The sequence below is a fragment of the Ornithorhynchus anatinus genome, chromosome 8, assembly GCF_004115215.2.
Source record: "Ornithorhynchus anatinus isolate Pmale09 chromosome 8, mOrnAna1.pri.v4, whole genome shotgun sequence".
In the NCBI taxonomy this organism is placed as follows: Eukaryota; Metazoa; Chordata; class Mammalia; order Monotremata; family Ornithorhynchidae; genus Ornithorhynchus; species Ornithorhynchus anatinus.
In genome coordinates, this window is record NC_041735.1 from 35,233,469 (window position 1) to 35,261,110 (window position 27,642).

The 27,642-nt window shown below is 44.3% G+C and overlaps 1 protein-coding gene and 1 non-coding gene across 2 annotated transcripts in view; one reads left to right on the top strand and one right to left on the bottom strand.

Moving 5' to 3' along the window:
* The window catches only part of POU6F2 (POU class 6 homeobox 2), a 314,537-nt gene that overhangs the window by 203,875 nt on the left and 83,020 nt on the right, over positions 1–27,642 (bottom strand). The window contains exons 2-3 of the mRNA XM_001512057.5: positions 21,943–22,022; positions 18,678–18,906 (exon numbers count right to left, since the gene is read on the bottom strand). Coding sequence (XP_001512107.4) covers positions 18,678–18,906; positions 21,943–22,022 — 309 coding nt within the window. The remainder of the gene's footprint in view (positions 1–18,677; positions 18,907–21,942; positions 22,023–27,642) is intronic.
* LOC114813913 lies at positions 26,118–26,255 on the top strand. The gene has a single exon (XR_003761658.1). It is a non-coding gene; the product is annotated as a small nucleolar RNA SNORA7 (small nucleolar RNA).

Here is a 27,642-nt window from a genome sequence, read left to right on the forward strand (position 1 = left end):
ATAAACACTCAAATACAATTGGCTTACTGACTTGAGAGGAAACAATGGATTTTAGGAGGCCGAACCTCTAGGATTTGACGACACTGGATATGTGGGTTGAATGAGAGAAAAATGAGTTCAGAACAATGCCAACGTTATGGGCTTGAAAGAGTGTAAAGCACTTAATTAGCTCACCTCCTATTTTACCTCACTGATTTCCAGCCCACACGCTTTGCTTCTCCAACACCGACATACTGTACCTCGAGCTCTTCGTGATCTCCTTGCCCACGCCCTTTGGTGTGGCATTCTCCCCCTTCATATGTGAGCGATTATCACTCTCCCCACCTTCAAAGCATTTTAAAAATCACATCTCCTCCAAGAGGCCTTCCCCGATTAAGCCCTCTTTTCTTCTATATCACCAACTGCATTTGGACCTGCACGCGTTTAGCGCTTGATAACCACCCCACCCTCAGCCCTATAGCACTTATGTACATATCCATGATGTATTTGTAGATGTCTCTCCCTTTAGAATGTGAACTCCTTGGGGGAAGGGAATGTGTCAAGCAGCTCTATACTCTCCCACATGCTTAGTACAGTACTCTGCAAACAGGAAGCATTCAACTACCACTGACCGATTACCCAGCAGAATCTGAAACTAGGACTAGAAACAAGAACGACTGCCTCTGATCTGAAACCTGTACTTAAAGCCAGGTGCTACCCTGTACCCATTTCTTTATTTCTCTCACCAGCTCACTGGCAGCTCTTCCTTTTGATGCTCACGCTTCCCACATCGATACCCTTCAGATACCTAGCATAGACTTCTTCTTAGCCTGGCGCTTCCTCTCATTTCACTAATCCACTTCTTAACCAAATCCTCCCCTGATGTATCCAGCGGAGTGACCGAAATACCCTGCAAAGGAGCTTTGACCTCAGAGGGATCCTGAGAAGCTAGTTTGTGTTCTGGAAACTTCTAGACCTTTCCTCTTGACTCTATTTATTGCCATTGTTCTTGTCTGTCCGTCTCTCCCGATTAGACCGTGCGCCCGTCAAACGGCAGGGACTGTCTCTATCTGTTGCCGACTTGTTCATTCCAAGAGCTTAGTACAGTGCTCTGCACATAGTAAGCGCTCAATAAATACTATTGAATGAATGAATCTTATCTATGAGGAACGAAGGTGAAGAAGAAAGATGGGGGCAAGACTGATATTTACCATTCTTCTCAACTGCTAGTGATCTTCCCCCACTCCCAAATTTCAACTGTTCTTCTCACTTGAGGCTTAAAGCCAGAACCAGCTCAACTATTACAGGATCTTCTTTCCCCTCAAAGTTTGCTGTCAAGTGAGTTGGCTAATTCCCCCTTGTTAGATTTTTTTTTTCTAAATTGTCAAAAAAAAACCCAACCCAAACATTGTGTCTTCTCAGGAAGTTGGTAGAACTTCGCAAATGGGTTCTCGGAAAATGTATCGTTTCACGTTTTGCCACTTGGGATTGTACTGTCTCCCTAGGACCTGACAGTGTGATCGCCTTGTAGCAGAGATTTTGTTCTCCGCAGGACCCACCTCATCATGTGAGAACATCAGGATGAGACTCAAAGTGTGTCCTAATTCGGTTTCTCCCAGTGAGGCAACAAATAAGACCATCTTCTGTCTTAGATGATCCAAGCAGAGACTCCCTGTCCAACTAAGCACCAAACACCCAGCATCCTTCATGAAAGGAGTCTCCAAGATGAAGATCAGCACCTCAAATTTAAATCCCATCTCTTTTCTCTGCTTGTTGAGATCAAAGAGCGCTCTCTCTATGGAATAGACTGTACCAAGCCTGATCACAAGAAAAAACTGGTCCTATGTTCTCAGGTAGTTTCTGCGTTTAAATATTTAAAAGGTAAAAGTCTTCTTGAGGAGTTGATGATTGCCATGGTCACCAAGCATCACACAGTAGAAAGAGACTGACTACTAGGATTCTCTTTAGGCTGCTTTCTTCTTACCTGACTGACCTCCTGTTTTGCTTGCTTCTGCTATTTTTGGCTGCCTGGATGACTAGTTAAATTCTGCTGACCAGAGGGGAGAAAAAAAGAAAATCAATAATCAGCTAGCTACTTCCAGTTGGCTACCTAAGAATGGAAATAAAGCACTGGCTAAGTCTGGCCTTTGGGGTCCACAAATCCAGCCCCTGTAGGACCAGTCTGATCAGATCAGTACAAATGACAAGTTTGACTGGGTTTTATCCAACCCCAGACTAGCCCCGAGACTTCCATGGCTGCCTCACGGCCCTTAACCCTTTTGGCCTCTTTCAATATGGAAAGAGCAATCCAGAAACAGCTAGGAGTAACTGGAGCAACATTCATTCATTCGATCGTATTTATTGAGTGCTTACTATGTGCAGAGCACTGAACTAAGTTCTTGGAAAGCACAATTCAGCAATGGAGAGACAATCCCTGCCCATACCAGGCTTAACATGCCCAAACTTTTCGTTTTAAATGGTATTTATTAAGCACTTTCTACATTCCAGGCACTATAATAAGTTAAATCAGGTTGGACACAGTCCTTGGCCCACTTAGGACTCCGTATTAATCCCCATTTTACAGATGAGGTAACTGAGACACAGATAAGTGACTTTTCCAAATTCTCACAGCAGACAAAAGGCCGAGCCAGGATTAGAACTCAGGTCATCCTGACTCCCCGGCCCCTGTTCTATCTTCTAGGTCTCACTGCTTCCCATTGAGCCTTCTGCTCATGGGTGACCATCCCTAATGAGCTGATGGGCCCTCAAGTCCCAGCATCCCCATGGACCAGTGGTTTAAGTATATGAACACCTTATGTGGTGCTGACAGATGGAAGTGAGTCCCAAGAATAAATCTTGTCCAGCTCAGTGTGAAACAGGTTTAGGGTCTTGTGGCATTCTGGGGCACAGGGAGGCTGGAGAAACAAGGGGAGCCAGCCCTAGTCTATCTACCTCTTGCCTTCAAGGACTTGCAGGGTGACTGTTCCACTCTTAAACGTATTTATGGCATTTATTAAGGGTTTACTATGCATTAAGTGATGGGGTAGATACACAATAAATCAGATCAGACACAGTCTCTGTCCCACACGGGGCTGCCTATATCCAGATCTCACCCGGGAAGAAGCTCATGTGGCCAGTGGTTTGACATGCAGCTCAAACCTCTAAACTGAGCGGTAAAAGTTACACTCTGATTTCCAGCATGTTGATATAGAAATTGAGCCAAATAAAGCTCTTTGCTAGGCCGGTCCTTCCAGCCCTGAAACAGACAGGCTCAAGATATGAACCTGTTATTTATGTTATTTAAGCCCTTATTGTGTGTCAAGCTCTTTACTAAGCACTGGGATAGACACAAGTTAATGAGGTTGGACAAAGTCCCTGTCCCCCATAAGGCTCACAGTCTTAATCCCCATTTTACAGATGAGGTAACAGGTACAGAGAAGTGAAGCGACTTGACCAAGGTCACATAGAAGATAAGTGGCAGAGATGGGATTAGAACCCAGGTCCTACTGACTTTGAGGCCTGTGTTCTACCCGCTAGGAAATGTTGCTTCTCCGCCAGATTTAGGGAGGGGCCACCCAGCCGCTGTCAATGAGACGGAGTAGATGCATCTTTTGGGGGACCCATAGACAATGTAGCATTAAGAAAGCCATCAGGTTTTCAGGCAAACCCATAGGTCTAAAGAGCAATGCAACATCCAAACTTTTGTGGCCGCTAGACCTGGATTTACAGGCACCTCATCCAAATTTTAGAGCAGTGTCATCAATTCTGCCTCATGCAATTCTGAACAAAAGATGGCTAGACATAATCCAAAATGAATGAAAGGAATCCCGAAATTCCATCAGCCCACCGTTAACATCAAAAGGAAATGCAGGGTATTGTATTAAGTGTACAATCCTGAGACAGACGTAAAGAAAAAAAAAAACCTGATCCTTGAACTCAACAGCTTTATAGGATTGAGAACGCTAGTAGCAGCCATCTTCTCCGGGTGAGGCATATGGGAACGAACAAAAGCAGGATGCCATTTAGGGGTGAGTGGAAATCGGTAGGATTGAAGAAAGTATTTTAAGATGCAGTGGCTGGGGTGATGCAAGACCTCCAGTGACATAGTGCGGGCCTGGGAGTCACAAGGACCTGGGTTCTAGTCCCAGCTCCGTCACTTCTCTGCTGCGTGACCTTGGATAAGCCACTTCACTTCTGTGTGGCCAGTTCCCTCTGTGAGCCCCAGCTGGAACATGGACCGGGTCCAGCCTGATTAGCTTATATCTGCTCCAGGGCTTAGTACAGTGCATGTTAAGTGCACTACAATAATAATTACGGTATTTGTTAAGCACTTACTATGTGCCAGGCACTGTACTAAACACTGGGGTGGGTACAAGCAAGTTCCCTATCCCAGAGTCAGAAACACGTTGACTCAGAGTGGGAACTTCAAGAAATTAGAGAAATAAAAAGGAAAGCACGCTTCAAGCAATCACTTAGATATACATGCAAACAGTCTTAATTGTCACTTTTGAAAATATCTCACCACCCAGAGCAACATCTTTGCACTCCAAGACTGACAGATGTGAATATTGTTGATGCAGGATTTGCAACAAACTAAAATGGCAAATATCCAGACTCATACTGGCTGAGCTCAGTGTTTCCAGACCATAATTAAGTAGGAAAATGAGAAGTCATCAGGTTTCAATTAGGTTTTATAGCATATGCATGCTATTAAATATAGAACAAAGACTAGTTTTCACTACGAATCACTGCACGTCAATGTTTCAAATCCTTTTGAGTCCAAACATAAAGAGCAGAGGGTGACAGTTCACAGTAGCTTGAATTTTTCGAAGACAGTTTGGGGAAGTTAATAGGGCCCTTATGTGGTCCTACACACGTGCAAGTTGGGAACAAATAACATCAATGGTGGCCTTTGTTAAGCACTTCCTGAGGGCCTAGTACTGTACTAAGTGCTTGAGTATATACTAGACAATCAAGTTGGACATAATTCCCTACCCAACTGGGGCTCACAGTCTCAATAGGAGAGAGTAGGATTTAGTCCCCATTTTGCAGATGAGGAAAAAGAGGCACAGAGAAGTCAAGTCGCTTGCTCAGGTCACACAGCAGATGAGTGGCAGAGCTGGGATTAGAACCCAGGTCCCTTGACTTCCAGTCCCATGCTTATCCCACTAAACCACACACCTTCTGAGTACCCGCTAATTTTTTCAGAGCTCAGTTGGACTTTGTCTTTTACTCAGCACAGGGTGGACATACCTCTAACCAACAGGCTGGTGCAAGAATGTGTTATGCCAAATGTCTGGTCAGAACTTCTTTCATAGATAGGACTGGGTTTGAGGCAAATCAGAGGTGCTAATCCCACCTCATATCGAAAAAGTGTACTCAACTCCACAGGGCACCGCGCACATCACTAAGTTTGCTTTACAAGAGTCCAGCCGTGACTACTGATCGACCCAAAGCTTCAGCTATGGAAATACTACATTATTATTAGTAGTATTATTAATAATGATGATGACAGTGATATCAGTTAAACATTCCTGTGCCAGACACTGTACTAAACTCTGGGTTAAAACAAGCTAATCCGATTGGACACGTCCCACGTCCCACACGGGGCCCACAATTTTAAATCCCATTTTACAAATGACGGAACTGAAGCACCGAAAAGTTAGGCAACTTGCCCAAGGTCACACAGCAGACAGGTGGCAGAGCTAGGATTAGAACCCAGGACCTTATTAACCCTCAGGTCCATGCCCCATCCACTAGGCAACGCTGCTACTCCCCAGTGGCACTCAATAGCAGCTTCTAAGGTTTTCAGCTTTCTGTCTTTGGTCAGATCACGTGAGCAGAGGAAAGAAGAATTAACGCTCAGTGATGGAGAAGGCCAAAGCCATATCACTGCTTGGCTGTATCCTGCCAGGCCATCTCGATGCTGCTAGGTAAGCAGCAGCTATAATGGGGCATTAAACAAGAAAGGAAAGTGTTGGGAGAGATTTCAATAATTTAGCTTCAACAACGGAATTATTTTCAAGCCTGTTGTATCTACCATTCAACAGTCTGACAAGTTTTCCTTTCAATCTTCTCCACAAAACAGCCCCTCCTCACTGGTAAAGTTGAGTGTCTTTCATGGGTTTATAACAAACTGGAAGTGAGGAGCCATGCCATATCAAAGGAAATAAAGCTCCAGTCGCTGCCGCCTTCTGAATGTGGCTTATGCAATATTTCATCTGTGTTGACACCTTTCACTCTCAATTACTTGGCTGCTGTCAAAACAAATCAATCAAATTATAGCACCGGGTCTTCATGTTATCATTGCGATATAAGTTAGCTGCATCAGCTTTGAAATATAGGGAAGGATAAATTTTATCTCTATTATTTATTTAATGCGACTTTCTCCCTCGTGGGTTATCTCACAAACATGGCATGCTCAAATTATCTCATGTCAAACATTGAATATATATGCACAGATAAGAACTCCCCAAATCATGGCCCCCAGGGGAATGCAGCTGCATAAGGAAATGTTTGTTAATGGACTTGTTCATTTTGGTTAATCCTCAGCTCGTGACAAATGAAAACGATAGTGTTTGCGCTTTAATTCTGGATGGTCACACTAGATAAATGTGAAAATGCAACAGAAGAAAAATATTACAACCACCACTCTGATTAAAGGGATACAGAAACGTGTGGCCCAGTTGTTTCAGAAATTGATTTTCATTCATAGAAAATTTACATGGGAAAATGTTTGGAAAAATTAAGTGGTATTAAAAACAAAATGCTGTCTTTGTACAAGGCGTGGATGACCCATGTGTTTGGGGGAAAGAAAAGCTGGTGTTCCATGTGACAACCCCGAGAAAAACCTTCCATGACTGCAATCACCCTGAAGACCTAAAGCCATTTATGAGGCTTTTTAAAAATTGTAAATCAGAAAAATTGAGAATAGCCAGTAAGAAGAAAAAAAATCACATTTTAAAGATCTCATTTCAATCCATTTTGTTTCCAGCAAAAGAAGATCAAGCAAGGTGGCTACTTGTAAGCCATGGGACCTTGAAATGAACTTTTTGGTCATGGAAAGGACACCTGGACCATCCTCTGAGGGGGAAAAAGGAAAAAGTAATCAGGTATTTACTTCTCAATGGTGACAAAACAGTTAAAGACAACATAGAGCCGGACCCTAGGGTGCGAGGAGAAGGCAAATCATTTTGGAATTCAGACGGGGAGAGGGGAGAGAAAAATAGCAGAAGAAGCAGGCCCTGGATCAGAGGCAGAGTATACCACTGCTCAGTCAGGCAGTCAATACTATCAATCTATCAATCAGAGGTATGTGAGCATTTACTCTTTACAGAGTACTGTACTAATTGCTTGGGAGAGTACAACAGAGTTTGTAGACACATTCCCTGGCCACAAGGATCTTACTGTCTATGCCAAGAAACACACTTAGGAGCCCCATCATCCTCATTCTATGTCCTCCATTTGATAAATCCCCTCCTCCCCAGTTAAACAGATCGTCCTTCCTGTTTACGATCATTTCTGTGTCAGAGACCTTGAAAAACCACCATCTCTCCACAGCCACCACTCTGGTTTCCAGCAGTCAAGAAATGAGCCCAAGAGAATGTAGATATAGATGAGAGATGACTTGAGGTCTCATGTAACATTTAATAATCGACGCATAAGATTTTGAAACCATTAGATCCACACTCCTTCTCTTAGATAAGAGATAGGTGAATGACTAAACCATCAAAGACAATGGATTGCTTTAAGACCTCTTGAGAAGGAGAGTTCAGCCTTTCCTAGTGGCCTGTTGTAGAGCAGTTGCCTTTTAATCCCTGTGATGATCTCAAGGTTCTTCATTATAGCCAGCTAAAATCTCTTCCACTTTACGTCTCATTCAGTCCTCAGTGGGCATGGGCAGCAGTAGGTTAAAAAACATCACCTTATAAAACACCCTCCATAATGCTTCTTCCCCCAGAACAATTCAGGCACACCCACTTCCTTTAACCTTTCTTCCAAATTTATCTTTAAACATCCCTTAAATCATTTCTGATGCTTTTCTTTGGGCCTTCTTCAGTTTGTTGCCATTGTTTTTAAAAACAGAGACTGAAACTGGACACAGGAGCCTGATTCATGAGAAATACTGTTTGCAACCAAGGACTCGTCCCTCATATTAGGCAGGAGATGCAGCCTAATATATGCACTGTGAAGGAATCTGCTTTACGTGCATCTTTTCTATGCAGGAAAGGGGGGCTACATCCCAGACTAAGTGGAGTCAGGGGGCAATTGAGTTTGCAAGGCAGCCTGTGTAAAAATCCAGGGTACAAATATGCCCCTCGTATTTCTGAAGCATTGAAAAGATGACATTTGCTAAACACTGTAGAGTTCATGGATAATGGATTGGGGTGGGGGGGAGCGTTTAACCATTAATTCTATGGATGGGGTGTCCTGCAAACAGGCAAGATCTATGTACAGTAAGTCCAGGTTTACCTACTAAAAATTGGTAGAGTAGGGGTAGTTTAAGACAAAATATAAGCAGAAGGGAATGAAAACCACAGTAAATGCTACAGCACCATATTTCATATTTTATAAGAGACAGCTTCACCTTGAGTAGCTCAAGATGCTTTACATCCAAATTTGCACAGTGAGTTAGAATCCCATCTGCTTTAAGGACTTGGGTAAGAGAATGGGGTCATAATCTAAAATTTAATGATATTTCTGGTGCATCATAGGTATTTCAAAATAAGGGAGACTTGAACTTCAGTAACAGCAGGTTCCAATTCTAAGAACCTAATCCCTTGCACCTCTTCTGCATTCCTGATTTAGGATGTCACCCAATATCAGTAGGAGAAGCAGCGTGGCTTAGTGGAAAAAGCACGTGCTTGAGAGTCAGAGGGCATGGGTTCTAATCTCTCTTCCGCCACTTGTCTGCTGTGTGACCTTGGGTAAGCCACTTACCTTCTCTGTGCCTCAGTTACCTCATCTGTAAAATGAAGATTAAGATTGAGCGCCCCACGTGGGACAACCTGATTACCCTGTATCTACTCCAGCACTTAGAACAGTGCTTGGCACATAGCATTTAACAAATATCAATCGTGATCAACAGTAAATGTCCTTTTTGCCTTCTTGACTTAGTTCCCAGCTGATAAGGAGACAGTGAGTCTTGAATCATAACATAGTGAGGTGATAGGAATTGGAAGATGGGAGGAATAGAGATGGGATTTTGAGTTAGTAAGGAGAACAGGTGTTGGATCGGCTACCTGAGGAGGAGAGCAAGAAAGGGTAAGTGTTGACCACTGGGTACTGAGTCAATGCCTAATACCATTCAAGTGAGCTTTATGAAATTCACCTTCTCCTCACTGGCCAGAAAAGCCAGGCCAGGAAGAAGCATTTTAAAACTCACTCTGGGGTGGGTGGTTGGGAGAAAATATCAGCCAGAACCAAATGTGACAGCCATTTCAGAAGCCACCTAATTCAGGTCACACCCTGGTGTGGACAGGACTTTAGATGTCATCAAAAGCCCAGATGGATTTACTGCCTTATTACAAACAGCTGCCAAGCACCTGACTTCTTAAACATCCCTGTCGGTTCCTTTGAAAATAAATGCCTTGGTTTGCTTCTGACATCTATGGCAGCTGGAGACCATTATCCTAAGACAATGCTGTATTCCACTGACAGTGTCTCTTAAACATGCAATACCCAGTCAAACTCCTCTTCAAAAGCTTTCAGTTTACTCCAAGTCTCAGCACTAGAGAGAGATATAGGTTTGGAGGAATAACGTACCGCTTATTGTTTTGGGGGGATATTTTAAATAAGAAATCTGAAGCCCCTGAAGAAGACACAGGTTTGAGAGGTAAGTTGTAAGTAACTACCTGTGATAACTACCCCCATTGTGAATTGAGTATTTTAGGCCTGCATGGCATAGATCATCTCGTATCAACTCTAGTGCTTAGTAGAGTCCCAGGCACAAAGTAAGCACTTAATGCAATTATAATACTTATAGAAGTGTCTTCCCAAAAGTGACATATGTGAATGTATATATTCGGTGTACATAATATATTATTCATTCTGTAGTCCTCAAATTGCAACGTGGATTCACATTAAAAGGAAGCGGAGCACACAGGGTCTTTGCTGCCCTGTGGAAATAAGAGTGTAGAGAACATCAACGTGACTGGTGTTGTAATCCTGGCTTTACAAAAGCATTAGACTACCAGCAGACATGGGTTCTCCATCATTAATAGTACTTGAGTGCTTACTATACGCACAGAACTGTGCTAAGCGCTAGGGCGAGTATAATACAGAGTTGGCAAACACATTAACTGCCCTCCACAAGGCTCGTCAGAAAGTGAGTTGACTTCTCCTGATACCTGATTAGCTTGTATTTACCCCAGTGCTTAATGGAGTCCTTAGAATTTATTCAATTGAATTTACTGAGCCCTTAATGTGGGCAAGGCACTGTAATAAGCACTTGGCAGAGTACAACCGACACATTCCTCGGCCACAATGAGCTCAAAGTCTAAAGAGGGAGATAGACATTAATGTACATAAATAAATTATAAATATATACATATGTGCTGTTGGGATGGGAGGGAGGTTGAACGAAGGGAGCAAGTCAGGGCGACGCAGAAGGGAGTGGGAGAAGAGAGGTGGGCTTAGTCAGGGAAGGCCTTTTGGAGGAAATACGCCTTCAATAAGACTTTGAAGTAAGGGAGAACAATTCTCTGTCTTTTATGAGGAGGAAAGGCATTTCAGGCCGGAGGAGTGGGCGAGAAGTCGGCCACGAGATGGATGAGATCAAGATACATTGAGAAGGTTGGCATTAGTGGAACAAAGTGTGTGGGCTGGGTTGTAGTAGGAGTAGCCAGGTGAAGTGGCGGCGGGGGGGGGGGGAGGTGGATTGAGTGCTTTAAAGCCAATGGTGAGGCATGTAATAAGTGTTTAAACACCATATAACCACCCCCAAGAAAAAGCACAAAAACAAACAAAAACCCTTGGGAGAAAAGTGAAAAGGAGACCGGACTGGGGTGCAACAACCAGGGAAGAATTACCTCAAGAAAAGGCAGACCTGAAAACCACGAAGGGCAACGTAAACTCCAAGAACATTATCAAACAGTGGTATTTATTGAGTGCTTAGAGTGTGCAGAACACTTAGCAAAATATCATTTTTACAAGCACACTGTCTGGAAGAGATTGATGGACAAGCATGGATCCTTTCTGCCCAACCACATGCAAGAACAGGCTCCTGATGTCATTCGTTAGGTCTCCTCACAAACCAAGAAACTCAGTGAATTTTCTGGAAACCAGTACAAGAGGGGCAATCACAGCAGCTGTGGGGTCTTTGTAACAAGCCCACTCCCCTTCCATCCCTCAGAACTGCTGAAGCAATGGAGACTAAAGAACGCATCCCGAATCCTAACCTCAATTTGGCAGACGCTTGGCAAACAACCCCTTTGAAAGCTACACATCCTAGGAAAAGCTGGATGACTGAGCTGAAGATGAAATGGCCATTGTTAGCCTTGATTTTCTCCTCACTTTGGACTTAATTGCTTTTCGCCATCCAGGTTAAGCTCTCGGCATTACTTTAACGCACATTTGGCCATTAATTTCAAGGTTTCGCATGACTCGACTTAACCATTCCTGTGTTAAAATAAATCTCTTTAGGAGGCTTTCATTCTTCATTTACCATGTTGGTCCTTGCTTTTTTCAGTTTTGCCTGCAATTCAGGGACCATTCACTCTCCTTAATCACCCAGTGCATATGCAGACACCTGCAGTGCCTCATCAACATTACTACTGCTCAGCTCATTAGTCGTTTATTTGCATTTTAGGCCCAATAAATTAAACCTGCAGAAAAACCAACACATTTAGCATAAACTCAATGAAGCTGCCATTACCCTGTCATATTAAATAATAATATCTGCACTATCATTTGACTTTAAATTATGCTTCCTGGAAGGCTTTCAAGGTTCAGAAGTAACACCTGGAATTGAAAGCACTATTCTTCCAAGAACCTTGGAGGCACCCCCTCAAAATTGGATTCTTGAAACGGTGCAAACGACTCCTCTTGTTGTCTGGATGGGGACACTGAGTCATGACGCAATTCTCTGACTTGCTCCAGAAGAGCCAACGGGGGAATGAGGGGATTCATTCATTCAATCGTATTTACTGAGCACTTACTGTGTGCTGAGCACTGTACTAAGTGCTTAGGAGAGTACAATACAACAATAAACAGTCACATTCCCTACCCACATTGAATCTTGAGAATGGGAGTCGGTTTTAGGGGACACTGGGTCAGTGGCCAAGAAGTGGACTCTGCTCTTAGAAGTGCGGCTGAGTATGTTCAACCTGAAGGAAGCTTGCAGGTGAACATTGCTCGCCTTGGGGTGGGCACCAGGCGGTCACTGGAAAGAAAGGGTAAGAGAAACTCTGAGAAGCAGCATGGCCTAATGAAAAGCACACGGGTCTGGGAGTCAGAGGACCTGAATTCTAATCCTCCTCTGCCAGAGAGAAGCAGCGTGGCTCAGTGGAAAGAACCCGGGCTTTGGAGTCAGAGGTCATGGGTTCAAATCCCAGCTCAGCCACTTGTCAGCAGTGTGACTTTGGGCAAGTCACTTAGCTTCTCTCTCTGCCTCAGTTACCCCATCTGTAAAATGGGGATTAAGACTGTGAGCCCACGTGGGACAAGCTGATCACCTTGTATCCTCCCCGGCGCTTAGAACAGTGCTTTGCCCATAGTAAGCGCTTAACAAATGCCATCATTATTATTAGCCCGCTGTTTGAGATCTTGGGCCAGTCACTTAACTGCCTTGTGCCTCAGTTACCTATCTTCTCCAACAGAGACTTTGAGCACTATGTGGGATGGGGACTGTGTCCAACCTGACTATCTTGTATCGAGCCCAGTGCTTGACAAAGTAAATGGAGAGAGGAGAGAAGGAGAGACCCAGAGGAGAGCCAGAGTAGAAATGGTGCAGTGGATAGAGCAAGGGCCTGGGAGTCATGGGTTCTAATCCCAGCTCCACCACTTTTCTGCTGTATGATCTTTGGTAAGTCACTTCACTTCTCTGGGCCTCACTTCCCTTATCTGTAAAATGGGATTTAAGAGTGTGAGCCCCAAGTGGGACAGGGACTGTGTCCAATCCGATTTGCTTGTATCCACCCCAGGGCACATAATAAGCACTTAAATGTCATCATTAATTAAGCGGGGGGGGGGGGGGGCACACCTGGCAATAAGATATTCCTCTAAGTGAAGCCATCATTTTGGTTACTTCTGACGGTGGTGTTCGTTAAAATATGTCCACAAAACACTGCTGTTCTGTGGGCTCAGAGAGTTACTTCTGGTGACTTGGAAGTTGCACGCTTCAGTTAAAGGAGAGAAATATTGAAAATCTAGAATTAGGATGCCATGTTGGCAAGAAACTGTGGTACTTAGTAAGCCCTTACTATGTGTCAAACACTGTTCTAAGTGCTGGGGTAGATATAAGTTAATCAAGTCAGACACAGTCCTTAGCCCACATGGGGCTCACAGTCTAAGCAGGAGGGAGAACAGGTATTGAATCCCCATTTTACAGGAGGGAACAGAGGCATAGAGTAGTTATGCGATTTGCCCAAGGTCACAGAGCAGGTGAGCCACAGAGGCAGGATTAGAACCCAAGTCCTTTGACTCTTAGGCCTGTACTTTTCCCACTAAGCTAAGCTACTCCCCACTATCCCAGTGACTGTGTGCACAGCAGGAGCCCGAATCCACACCAAGATGAACCTGCCTCCTTTCCCTCTTCCCTTTCCTACGCATAGCCAAGGCCAGTACCATTCAGACTCTCCCAAACTAATGGGTACAAGGCACGACGATATGTCCCATTACAGGTCCAACTTCTGGCTGACATCACAGAAGGATGGAATTATTTTCTCCCCCTGTGTCACTGATCACTCCAGCTTTCGCCGTCCCTAATAGGTACAGAATATTCATATTCTAATCGCCTCATCAAATCCTTTCCATCACAGGATCAGTTTTGATTCCTATGATCATAAAAGTCAGGTATCTGCTTAATTGAAATCACATCTGAATGGCTCCGAATTAAACATGATCCCTGCCACGTTGGCTCACCATTTACCTCACTGTTGCCACCGCCCCTTCCATTACTGGACAGGCATTTGCAAACTCGAGAAAACGTCAAAGAATTTGACTACAAGCAATGGTCTGACTGGGTAATAATAATTAATAATAATCATGGTGTTTGTTAAGCGCTTACTGATGTACCAAGCACTGTTCTAAATGAGTCCATTGGTCCATCTAGTGAAATAGTCTCCAACATAGCAACAAAATGTTCAGCACTTGGAATATTCACTCCAGCCACACAGAATATGAGTAGAAATATAGGTTTTAGTATTTCCCTTATCCATTATCTATTTTAAATGGTTACCTCCCCCCGTACACTGTTAGCTCCTCATAGGCAGGGTTCATTTTTATCAACTCTGTTGTAACACCCCTCTTAAGCTTAGTGCAGTGCTCTGCAAAATAAAGGCTGATTCCCCTGGAAATCCAGGCTAATGTATAGAGAGGCTTCTTATAAACTTCTCCCTCAACCAATGCTACTTACTGAGCACTTACTGTGTGCAGCGCACTGTACTAAGCACTTGGAAAAGTACAATAGAGTTGGTAGAAGCAAACCCTCCCCACAAGGAGCGTATACTCTATCTCAAACATCCCTCCACATCCCACTAGGAACAAGTCATCCATGTGTCATGAGTTCGACTCCCGGCTCTGCCGCTGGTCAGCTGTGTGACTGTGGGCAAGTCACTTCACTTCTCGGTGCCTCAGTTACCTCATCTGTAAAATGGGGATGAAGACTGTGAGCCTCAAGTGGGACAACCTGATTACCCTGTATCTACCCCAGCGCTTAGAACAGTGCTCTGCACATAGTAAGCGCTTAAGAAATACCAACATTATTATTATTCTCATTAAAGCCCTTCTCGAATCTCCTGATATTTTCAGCTTCTACAGGATCTCTTGACAGTGAACTCCAATTGTTTCCCATCTATCGTGTAAACATTTACTTCTTTTTGATCCTACCAACTTCAAGCTTCAGTGGCTGTCGTCTCATTCTGGCGTCCTGGAATTTGTAGAGCAATAAGCAATAAGGAGCAAGCAATAGCATAGCAAAGGTCATGAGTTCAAATCCCAGCTCTGCCACATGTCAGCTGTGTGACTCTGGGCAAGTCACTTCACTTCTCTGGGCCTCAGTTACCTCATCTGTAAAATGGGGATGAAGACTGTGAGCCCCATGTGGGACAACCTGATTCCCCTGTGTCTACCCCAGCGCTTAGAACAGTGCTCTGCACATAGTAAGCGCTTAACAAATACCAACATTATTATTATTATTATTATTGGATAAAGCACAGGCCGGAGTCAGAAAGACTTGGGTTCTAATCCCGGCCGTGCCACTTGTCTGCCGTGTGACCTTGGGTAAGTCACTTCACTTCTCTGTGCTGTTACCCCATCTTCAGAATGGAGATTAAGACTGTGAAACCTACGTGGGATAGGGATTGTGTCTAACCTGATTAATTTGCATTCATTCATTCAATAGTATTTATTGAGCGCTTACTAGGTGCAGAGCACTGTACTAAGCGATTGGAACGTACAAGTCGGCAACAGATAGAGACAGTCCCTGCCGTTTGGCGGGCTTACGGTCTAATCGGGGAAGACGGGCAGACGAGAACAATGGCGATAAATAGAGTCGAGGGGAAGAACATCTCATAAAAACAATGGCAACTAAATAGAATCGGGAATAGAATTTATATCTACCCTAGTGCCTAGTATAGTGCCTGGCACAATTTAAGTGCTTAAATACCAAAGGGGAAAAAAAAGCAAACAACAATAAATCCTATAATGGCCCTACCACACCTTTTATAAAATACAGTCATGTGCCCTCTCACTTAGTTCCCTTCATCACCCCGTCTCCTCATTCCTCACCTACTGACCCAGCTTCCTTCCTGGTTTCCCCACTTCTATCCAGTCCATCCTGCAGACAGAAGCACAGATCAGCTTTTTTAAATGTCGAGGCACTCACGGTTGTCCTCCTCTTCCTCAGCTTACTACATCAGAACATTCTGACCACCAAGTTCAAAGTTGTTTACAATCAAGTTTCTCCCTACCGTGCTGACTCTGTTCCCGCTACATCGCTCCTCTGTTCAGGCTTACGTCCTTGCAGATCCTCTCAGGCGACTCTCCCATCCCTCACTCCACCTTTCCCATCTTGGAATGTCCTCTCCATAACTCCTTGTTCAACCGTGCTTTCAGAATCCCCCACAATTAACTCACTGACATCCACCAGAACTTCCCGGCATTTAGACACGTACCTGTAAACCTCGATATAGAGTTCTTATTTTGTACATATCTTCCTCATTAGTTTGTAAATTCTACAAAGTTGGAATCTTGGGCCACAATCCCCCAGTGCCTGGTTGAGAGTAAAGCCTAAAAAGTGTTCATACATCCATATTTATTTGGCGCTTACTATGTTTATTGTTGCGTTGTACTCTTCCCAGTGATCTGCACAATCACATACGAGCTTACAGTCTGGTGAGGGGGTGGGGGGGGGGGGAAGACATCGATACAAATAAATGAAATTACAGATATGTACATAAGTGCTGTTGGGCTGGGAGTGGGGGAGAGCAAAGGGAACAAGTAGAGTAGGGAACAAGTAAATGCCCTCACCACCGCTACTCGCCTGTCATTCAAAACCAACAAGGATACAGATCCGCAGCCATAAAAGAGCAAAACAGAGCCAGTGCAAGGGTTCTACGATCCCCGCCCTAATAAAGCAGAATTAATTCTGGATGCAAGAACTCTGTGAACGCATTCAGACTACTCTATAAGGTCCATAATCACAAATGTGCTGAATGGAGGGATACATTTGTATGCCTATTTCTTCATTAAGATTTCATCAACCAACTTGGCTAAAAAGCCTCTCGCTTCACTTTACGTCCTCTTTTACACTGAACCATTCCTCCCTTATTTTCTTAATCTAGACTTTCCTACTTTACATGCGCTCTCCAATTTTAAACAAGCAAAATTTGTGCATTAGCGGGTCCTTTCCATCTATGATTTATGAATGGCAGGTTCCTTGACGCAACGTAATGGTATGTGGGAGACATTATTTTAAACATTAAAGCAAAAACCATTTACAGCCATGATAAAAAGTGGTCCACTGACATTAAATTTTAAAAGACACACAAGGTGAAGCACATGAGAAGCACCAAAAGGTGTGAGCTCGGATCATGTCGGCAGAAAAAACAACCAAAATTGGTTCCTCAGGTTAACGGGTTGCCTTGTCATTAGTTTCGGTAGATTCGAATGCTTCAATCTATTCAAGAAGGTTGCTGTGGTTGGACTTTATCTAAGATGTGCTTAAAGCTTCTGAATAAACTCTGACTTAACACAGCACTTATGTACATAATCTGTAATTTATTTATATTGTCTGTCTCCCCCTCTAGACCGTAAGCTTGTGGGCAGGGAATATACTAATAATGTTGGTATTTGTTAAGCGCTTACTATGTGCAGAGCACTGTTCTAAGCGCTGGGGTAGACACAAGGGAATCAGGTTGTCCCACGTGGGGCTCACAGTCTTCATCCCCATTTTACAGATGAGGTAACTGAGGCACAGAGAAGTGAAGTGACTTGCCCACAGTCACACAGCTGACAAGTGGCGGAGCCAGGATTCGAACCCAGGATTCGAAATATTTATACTTTCCAATACAATATTATTATTATTATTGTATCTACCCCAGTGCTTAGCATAGTACTCAGCACATAGTAAGTGCTTAAATACCACAATTATCCAAGGAAATCTAACAACTGTCCATGTGAGGCTGGTTGATTTGAAGGATAAGATACTCTGTTACGTTACTGGCAGGATGGACTAAGGCAGGAAAGATGTACCCGATTTCTTAACAGACGTTAAGACTTCATATCCCAGAGCTTCTGTGCAACCTTTGGAAGCTCTCATCTGAGCCCAGAGAAATCTCCTTCACAATCCGAGCCCTTTTAGAAATGGTTAGGGTTACGCACCAAAACAACGAAGCATGGTAAAGAGACCTTACTGTAGAAATGGGTTATTAGAATCCTGAGTATGAGACAAAGTCAAAGATCAAGAGCTGTTTTTTTGTTGGGTCTTTTTTTCCCCGTCACAGAGCAAGGCCAAAAATGCATTTCAGTCCTAGAACAGACCTCTACCAACAGTAGGTCACACTTGAAGGGTCCCTTTCAGCTTGAGAAGACTTCAGCCTTTTCACAGTCCTGTGAATAACGTTTCTCTGCACATTAGAGGTGGGAATCCTGAGACCCCGGTGGCATTGGCAGGATCAGAGACCCAGACCCCATCTCCGGATACTCCTCTCTCATCCAGAGTGCCCAGGAGAAACCCCCCGGGGTAAGAACTGCTTACGGACACTGCATCCAGATTCCTGACAGGTTTATCCTGACGGTTGGCGGGAGGCAGCTGGGGTACCCGCTCTAGAATCTCTGACACGGTTCCAAGGGACCGCCTATGTCAGAAAAATGTCTTTTAGTAAGTTAAGAAAGCCTCCGAGGGGTAGATGAAGTTGCCGGAGTACTTCGGCAGGAGCCAAGAGTATCGCCCAGGACTTTCTCAGTGGTGGGTTCACGGGCCTGAAGGCCCAGAACAACCCCCGCCCCTCCGCCGCCCCCAGAGAGACGAGACTTACCTTGTAGATTTTGCAATGGCAACGTCATAATGCCTCCTGCCGCAGCTGCCGCTACCAGCCCTTGGATGTTGGTGAGATTGGCGGTGGGCAGGGTGAGGACCAGTCCTTGTTGACCCCCCAGCTGTCCGGCCATGTTGAAAGGAATAAGAATAGGTTGGTTGAGCGTTGGCGTGCCTCCTGGCATCACCCCAGCAACTGCAGAGGCCAACTGTTGTGCTGTCAGCAGTGACTGCAATAAAGCAGATAAATATTTTTTTTTTTCCCCCTCTACCACAGAACCCAAGACGTCCCAGAAGCCAGAGCTGCCTTACTTCTAGATCATCATTTTCCCTCCTTTCAGGGTTAGTGGCCGTTTATCCCTTGCCAAGGGGAAGTGATGCGGATTCTGTTTCCTTTACTTTCTCTGGGTCTTTGGGACAGAAGGTGATGCCTGTCTACTAGTTGTGTTGTCGGTCTCCCCCTTCTAGAGTGGGAGCCCATTGTTGGGTAGGGATTGTCTTTATCTGTTGCCGATTTATACTTTCCAAGCGCTTAGGGTGGTGCTCCGCACACAGTAAGCTCTCAATAAATACTACCGAATGAAAGTTCAGCCCACTGGATCTCACCTGGGTCCAGGCTAGCCTGAAGCAAACTGAGGGGAAAGGATCATCCCGGGCCTTTTGAATTTGGAAGGGGGGTCTCAACTTTTCTTCCAAGTTGACGGGGAACAGTTACGCTTGGTGATTTGGAATCCAGGGAGTATACATGTCAATACCTTAATAATAATAGTGGTACTTATTGAGTGCTTACTATATACCGAGCACTGTTTTAAGTCCTGGGGTAGATACAAAATACTCAGGTTGGACACAGTCCTTGTTCCACTTGGGGCTCACCCTCTTAATCCCCATTTTACAGATGAGGTAACTGAGGACCAGACAAGTTAACTGACTTGTCCAAGGTGACACAGCAAACGTGTGGCGGAGCCAGGGTTAGAACCCGGGTCTGATTCCCAGCCTCATGCTCTATCCACTAAGCCATTCTGCTTCTAGCCATCTTGGCTTCTAAGGGAAGTTGCACTTCCTGTGGGTAAGTGATAGGTTTGCTTAGACTGGAAGCTTGTTATGGGCAGGGAATGTGTCTACCAACTCTTATACTGTACTGTCAACCCTTGATCATGTCTGAGACCAAACCCAGGTCCAGTCAGGCTTAGTACAGTGCCTGGCACATAGTAAGCGCCTAACAAATTCCCTTATTATAATTATTGTTATTATTATTATATGTCGTTCGCCAGCCTGAACCACCAATGGTGGGCCGGACCCAAGGTTTCTGCAGCTTCTTAGAGAAGGGAGGCCTTGGAGAAATTGATTCAGGGCTGACAAGTCTTTAGTATTTCTCTCCAAAGTGACCGAAGGATCACAGTTCGGTCTTCCTTAGAGGTTCCCCAGTCTCTCAGAGGCATAGAAAATGTGTAGTATTTATAGATCTGTTCTACTCTCAAAGCATCGCCACATCTCTAATCTAATTTGTTCTCCTCTACCCAGGGGTCTGAGCAGAAGCCAGGCTATCACTATTTTGACATTAAGTCAGTCATTATGGCAGATTGGAATGTGGCACTCATGTTCAGTCACTATATCCTGGTCAAGAAGGTGGGTGAGGCCCAAGACAGAGCTTCCTTCTTAAGGCACTGGAATACGTGCTCAAGCCAGTCACCTACCTAGCACCCGCATCTCCCGATTTCTGGTCCCACACAGTTTCTCTTCAAGCCCACTGTGCTTCTTAGACCCACTGCCACTGGCAGTTTCCCAGGACATAGGAGGCATTTGACAAGAACATACAAATCTCAGCTCCGCACAGGCCTTCATCTCTCTCACTTCAGACAAATGGGTGTCTATCTTGCATTTTAAGACCTTTAGGCCCGGGGGATCCGAGTTTCCTAAAAAGAGCACGCATGCGCGCGCACACTAACTCCCCCTGGTTAAAGGGAACACACTGCAATTAGGACCCTGTTCTGGCTAATTCAATAGAAAGGGCAAGACTAATCCCATCACCAAGAAAGAATTTCTCTAAGCCCAGATCCAGAATTATTTTCCAGGAGCAAAGTGGAAGAAAATCAAGAGACAATTATCTAAACTGGATTATGACATCACACATCCCACCATTATCATTAGTATTTTAACCCTCGCAGGGTCTGAGCACTGTACCAGTTTCTTGGGAGTCTACAGTCCATTCTCTTATAATATGGGGATTGGTTTTCTGAAGAACTTCATGTACATGTAAACACCTGTGTCCAACACATCATAAAAACGATGCATTGCATTGTGCGCCGACAGATGTAAATTGTTGGGAGAATCGTTTCCTAATTCTGGAAAACAGTGCTACCATGGAAACAATGTGCCCTAATGGATAAAAACACAGGCCTGGGACTCAGAGGACCTGGGTTCCAATCCCAGCTCTGCCACTTGCCAGCTGCGTGACCTTGGGCAAGTCTTCTTGGTGCCTCAGTTTCTTCAATTGTAAATGAGGATTAAATACCCATTTTCCTTCTACTTGAACTATGAGCCCCATGTGGGCCCTGGACTGTATCCAACCTGATTAACCAGCTACCCCGGCTCTTAGAACAGCGCATCCCATATAGTAAGCACATGACCAATACCATCAAAAATGCATGATGAAAATCTACACGACGACCGAAAGCATACGTTATGCCAAAACCGACTAGAGAAGCATTTCTAGCCTAGTGAGAGGAACCTCTGGAGCTCCTATGCATAGTGACATGGATAAAAAGCCTCAGCTTCTCAAAATCATGTTCCACATCTCCACACCAGGTTGCAAAAAAATTACAAATATTGGACTTTAAAAAATAATGAATGTATTTCTTTATTAATGTACAAGCTTCATGTGATGTACAGTACTGTCAAACCCAATAAGCTGAACTCCCATTAAAATTGCATTGACTTTTTTTTAATATTAAATCATGTCCTGTATTTCAAAAGTGGCTAGGAGAGGGTAGAAATAACTTCATTTTAATCACCTTCTAACCATTAAAGTTTTAATGTCTGCAAAACAAATAGAAACCCAGTGTCAGACTGGGTTTTCCCTTCCAAAAGGTGCCTCTTCAACAGAACACGCTTTTAAAAATGACAGACTTGTCCTGGATCCAGGTAATCAATAATGCCATCACATCCTCTTCAACAATAACTTTTCTCCTCCTCTGCTCACTCGTTCATTTAGGCGTCAGACTGTTCCAGGTGCAGCTCAAAATGGAAAGCATTCGAAACGGACTCACCTGAGGTCCGACAGGGAATCCTGAATGAGACGGCTGGTCTGCCGTGCCTGGATCCGTTTGTGCTGGGTTTCCTCTGGCCCCTGTGATCCAAACAGAGAAGCGCAATCTTAGCATCCGGCCCGAGAACAAAGTGGCTACTTGTCCCCGAGATGTCACGGAGCATCTAGCTGCAAATGATATGCCAAAGTGGTTTATCAATAGCGCTGGGGCTCAGATCACTTATCGGATGCATGAATTATGCTAATGCACCTTCCCCAATGGCCCCTTCATTCCCGGAGCTCTCAAGGACCTAGCAGGAGTGAAACTGATGATTCCAGTTTGCATTATATATCAATTTACATACAGGACATGAGCTGTCTTGATGCCTTGGGACCGAATCTCTTATGCTTAGGTGAGCAACTGCTTCTCTAATTTTTCACAGAAAAAAAATAGATCTACAATAGGAGCAAGTCACATCTCCTGCAGCTCTTAATTATGCTCTTCCTCCTCCCAGTCTCTGCTTCTTACTTAGGACCCAAACCCATGGCAGGTTTAAGAAAAAAAACAAACCCACACGACACAAAAATGCCCCCCACACCCAAAAAATTGGTGTCTTCAAAAAACAAGGTCCTTATCAAGTGTTTTAAATCTCTCTACTCAGTTTGTCCCATGAGTAGAGGCGGACAAGCTGAGTTCCTTCTATATGTGTTTATAAAAGCTGTCAGAATCCAGTACTAACTGTCAACTACCCTCCTAAGGCCAGAGTCTTTCTTGGTGGCTCAACTTGCAAACATTCTGGGAGGTGTCTACGCATCTGTTTCCCTTTCTTTTTCTTTCTGAAATGGAATCTGTTAAAACACTGTGTAACGGGCACTGTTCTAAGTGCTGGGATAAATACAAGCTAAATCAGGTTGGATTTAGTCCCCGGCCCACATGGGGCTCACAGCCTTAATCCCCATTTTACAGACGAGGTAACAGACACAGAAGGGAAGTGACTCGTCCAAGGTCACACCGCAGAGCAGTGGCCGAGCGAGGATCAGAACCCTGGTCCTGGATCCCCAGACCTGTGATCTATCCACTTCAGCTACGCTGCTAATCGTACTAAAAGTGGTGGAAACCGCACATTTAATCAGTGGTCTTTATTGAGCACTTACTGTGTGCAGAGCACTGTACTAAACCCTTGGGAGAGGAAAACACAGAGTTGCTAGACATGTTCCCTGCCCACAGTCTGTCATACTTATAAATTTTAAAGAAGGTATTATCGGCTCATTTAAAACAAATTCTTCCATCTATTCTCCAAGGGGATAGACTTATAAATAATGGAAATGTGGAAAAAAAATACTTCAGCACATTAAGCTACAAATAAAATTGACTGCTACATATTATTCAATTGACTTCTATCTCCACAGCCATGTGTCAATCATAACAACATTTTATAATAGGATTAAGCAATAAACGTGCAAAGCCATTATGCAGAAATCTGAAAATCTGATTAATTTGTAATATTTTTTTGTGCACCAAGTCAGAAATGGACATTGCTTTGGGAATACTTACAAGCGTTCTATTGAAATTTCTAAATTGATTTGGAACAAACTAATAAAAACATACAGACTTGCTGACATTTTATAAAGTGAATTCTGTCAAAATATGTTTGGCATTTTAATGACCGCTGTCATTTAATAACAAGGGAAAGATGACCTCGCGTAATAGGCAAGGACTCCAACAATTTCCTAATAATGTGCAGGAAAAGACCTTTTCTCTGAATTTTTTATGTGTGATTTACTCATCTATTATGCTTGAAAAGCAGGAAGCATTTAAACGGGAAAGGCATAATAGAGTATACATCTCACAGTCTGGGTCCTTTTATATGCACAGGTGCTATTATGTTTTACCAGTTCTCAGCATATGGAATGGAATCTTGATGCTCTTAAAGGGATATGAAAGTCCAAGAATGGGAGGTCAAATAATCAGTTTCCTAGCAATTACCCGCTCCGAATCACTTAGTTCAGCTTTGAGCCATACGCAGTTGTTACGATGGGATTCCCACACTGGTTGTGGTATCTATTAAATGTCTGGGGTACATACAACAAAAACAGATCAGTCTCTGTCCCAGATAAGGTGGTTTAAGTGACTTTCCCAAGGTCACAGCAGACAAATGGTGGATCCAGGACTAGAACTCAGGTCCTCCGACTCCCAGGCCCACTCTCTTTCCATTAGGCCACGCTGCTTCTCGGTTCACACTGGACTGAAGAAGAAAGTCAGAAAGCACCAAAATGAGGGTGAATATTTGATCCCATTTTTGCTATTTTATCACCATCATTTCCAATTTGGGCAATGCACTGTACTCAGCACGGAGGAGAATTAGGCAAGAACAGCAAATCATGATCCACGCTCTTGGCGGACACACGGTCATCAGGAAAACAAGGAAACAAAGTCAGCTCCATAGGGTGAGAAAGATGCTTAAGAGCTAACATTCACCTCTGAAAGATACCAACAAGTAGACTACAGCCCGGTATTATGTCTATCCATTTTCCAGAGCTATATGTGCTGAGCCAGGTGGAAAAAAATATCTTGGCATGACTAGAGCAGCAACACTGAACCAGGGAAGGCTTCAGGGGAGGAGGTGGCTTCTTAACAAGACTACAGAGGAGGATAAACGATAGCAGTTTCTGAAGAAAGGAGGGGTAGCCGGTCTAGGTAACCAAGAGTTTCCGCACGATAATGGGGCGATCGACGTTTAGGCCACGATTAGGGTTGCTTGAATAGAGCCGTAGGCCGTCGTTGGGATACAGGAGGAGAGGTGGGCAGATGGTGGAGGGACCCTGTTGATGGAGGTGATTGAAGCCCCCCATCAGGAGTTTCAGTTTAATGGGTCCATGTGAGGTCAGAAATGCCCTGGTCAGATCAGTGCTCAGGGAAACTGATTCCAGTTGCCGTGCATACACTCTCCGGGAAAACGAAGGAGCTCGAGGCCCGAAGGAAGCCCGGTGGGTCATCCAATCACAGGTGTTCAGGGTCGGTCATATTTTTTGAGCACTGACTGTGCACAGCAGTGTACTAAGTACTTGGGAGAGGACGGTACAACAATAAAACTGACCCATTCCCTGCCCACGATAAGCTTACAGTCCAGAGGGGAGATAAACATAAGTTACAGAACTTCAACTAGGCCTGTTTCTGTAGGAGTAGAGAGCTTAAAAGCTCGCTGTGGTCAGGGAATGTGTCTCCCAACTCTGTGGTATTGTACTCTTCCCCCATCCACCCCTTAGCTACCACTAATTAGATACAAGATGCTTCGAACAAAATTAAGTGTTTACTAAACTCCAGGCACTGTATTAAGCACCGGGGTAGATACAATCTTATTAAGTTTTGGTTACAGACCCTGTCCCTCATGGACCTCACAGTCTTAATCCTCATTTTACAGATGAGGTAACAGGCGCAGAGAAGTTAAGTGACTTCCCAAGGTCACCCAGCAGATAATTGGTGGAGGCAGGATTAGAGCCCAGGTACTCTTAGTGTACTCACTCCACTAAGCCTCACTGTTCAGCACGCAGTAAGCGCTCAATAAACATCACCGATGGATCAAGGAAGTCTCGCAGAAGGCAGAGCTTGGGGAAAAAAGACGGGATTCACCATTTTTCAGATTGTGTTTAACATCACTCGGCTTCTCCGCCACAAGACTTTGGTTTACAGAACATTGGTTCCGCTCCCTTCCTTTCAAACGGGGTTTCAGTAGCAAGCCCGAAAGGCGTCATCCCATATCAAGGTAGATTTTGCTACATATGACCGTAAACAAAGTTATTTGCTTACATTTCATGCTTGCTTTGCTAGACATTCGGGTCTCCCGTAATACAGCGACTGCATTCTCGACCAACTCCTCGTTCAGGGAAACTCACTAGAGGAGATGCAGCTCAAAGGGGGAGGGAACTGTCTTTTTTTATTATATTGAACTCTCCCAACCATTTAGGTCGGTACTCTGCCCACAGAAAGCGCTCGATAAATACGACAGTGGAAGAACAGAACGTGGTCACTTTAACACTGCACCTCCATCCTTGGTGAAAGCAGAGAACGGTCCCTATCTCTCTACCAGCATTCTAGTCACTAAGACACCCACCATCGAAAGACTGAGGAGAGTGGCATTTCAGCCCTTCTTACTATATGCTGAATCTGGATTTGGGCCTCTCTAGAATCGAGTTTTCCACCTCTCAGGGTCGCACCTGGAGAGTTTCCAGTACTCTACCAGTCTCATCTATGGGAGGGAGAGTCAGGCAGAGGCCTACCCATTCCATTCCTAGCTTGGGCAGTGGCTAGCCAGTGAAAGGCAATCTGCTACAAGTCAAAAATCACCTGGGCTGGTCAGCAGCGGCATGGGAGAGTCCAAGGCTGAGACTCAGGCTTGCTGCACGGAAGGAGGCATCGGTAAACCGCTTCCGTATTTTTACCAAGAAAACTCTATGGATACACTACCAGAATGACTGCAGGTGGAGGTGGGGCATTCTGGGAGGGATGGGTCCACGGCATCCTTATGGGTCGGTCACGAATCGAAAGCATAAAAGACAACAACGTAATCAGGTTTTCGCTCCACGTGAGGAAGGAGATTCATTCAATAGTATTTATTGAGCGCTTACTATGTGCAGAGCACTGTACTAAGCGCTTGGAATTTACAAATCGGTAACAGATAGAGACAGTCTCTGGCCTTCGACGGGCTTACAGTCTAATCGGGGGAGACGGACAGACAAGAACAATAGCAATAATCTGAAAGCATCGTTGGCTCGAGTCCGTGTCACGAGAGGAGGGCACGGATTCTCCCCAACTTCAAAGCCCAACTAAAATAACATCTCCTCGAGGAAGCTCTCCCCGCTCAGAGTCACTACGTGCCAGAGTGCTCACTCCCTAAGCCCTCCCTCCTCATCGTAAAACTTACGAACATATCTTCAAACTCTACTTCTCTCTACCTATAATTTTAGTGCATCTCCCTTGCTAAATTGAGTTTGTGTCTGCTATTGTACTCTCCCAACTGCCAAGTACAGTGCTCAGCAAAAAGTGCTCACTTAGTATCAATAGAATTGTGATCTTGAAATTAATTTCATTTTCATACCTATTCTCTTTATATTTCCTTTCCCAATGAATGAGACTTAGAAGTAACTCTGCTGTTGTTATCTAGGTGACTTTGTAATGGCGAGGAAATCCTAACACCATTCCCAGTTGCATTCTTCTCTAACTTACAATGGTCACTGGCAGATCAAACAATTTATTTGTGTTTTGTCCCTTCCCAAAAGCCCAAATGTTCCCAAATGAATTCACTTATAGACATTTGTCTTGATGGCCCAGTTCCAAGGTAGAAATGGATGCTTTAGACCCCACGACGCAACTGTTTTGCTCGGCTTTTAAGCATCTGTTGTATAAACGTTATTGGTGGCATTTTCACGGGCCAGTTGGTGGAGTCTTAGGACAGACAGCTAGGATGCCCCAAAATATACAGATATACTGGTCAAGCAATAACTGACAACAACTGTTTGGCCATCAGGAACAGGAGAGTACCCCCAATTCACCACCAATGAAAACTGTATCTGTTCATGAATATCGAGCACCGCCTGAGTATAGAACCCTCAATCAAGTGCTTGATTGAGTACAGTAATTATAAGAGGCCTTGGGCCCTCCCTTCAAGGAGCACATAATTTGATGATGGAGACGCAAGCCTTAAAACATTCATTTCCCCACCCC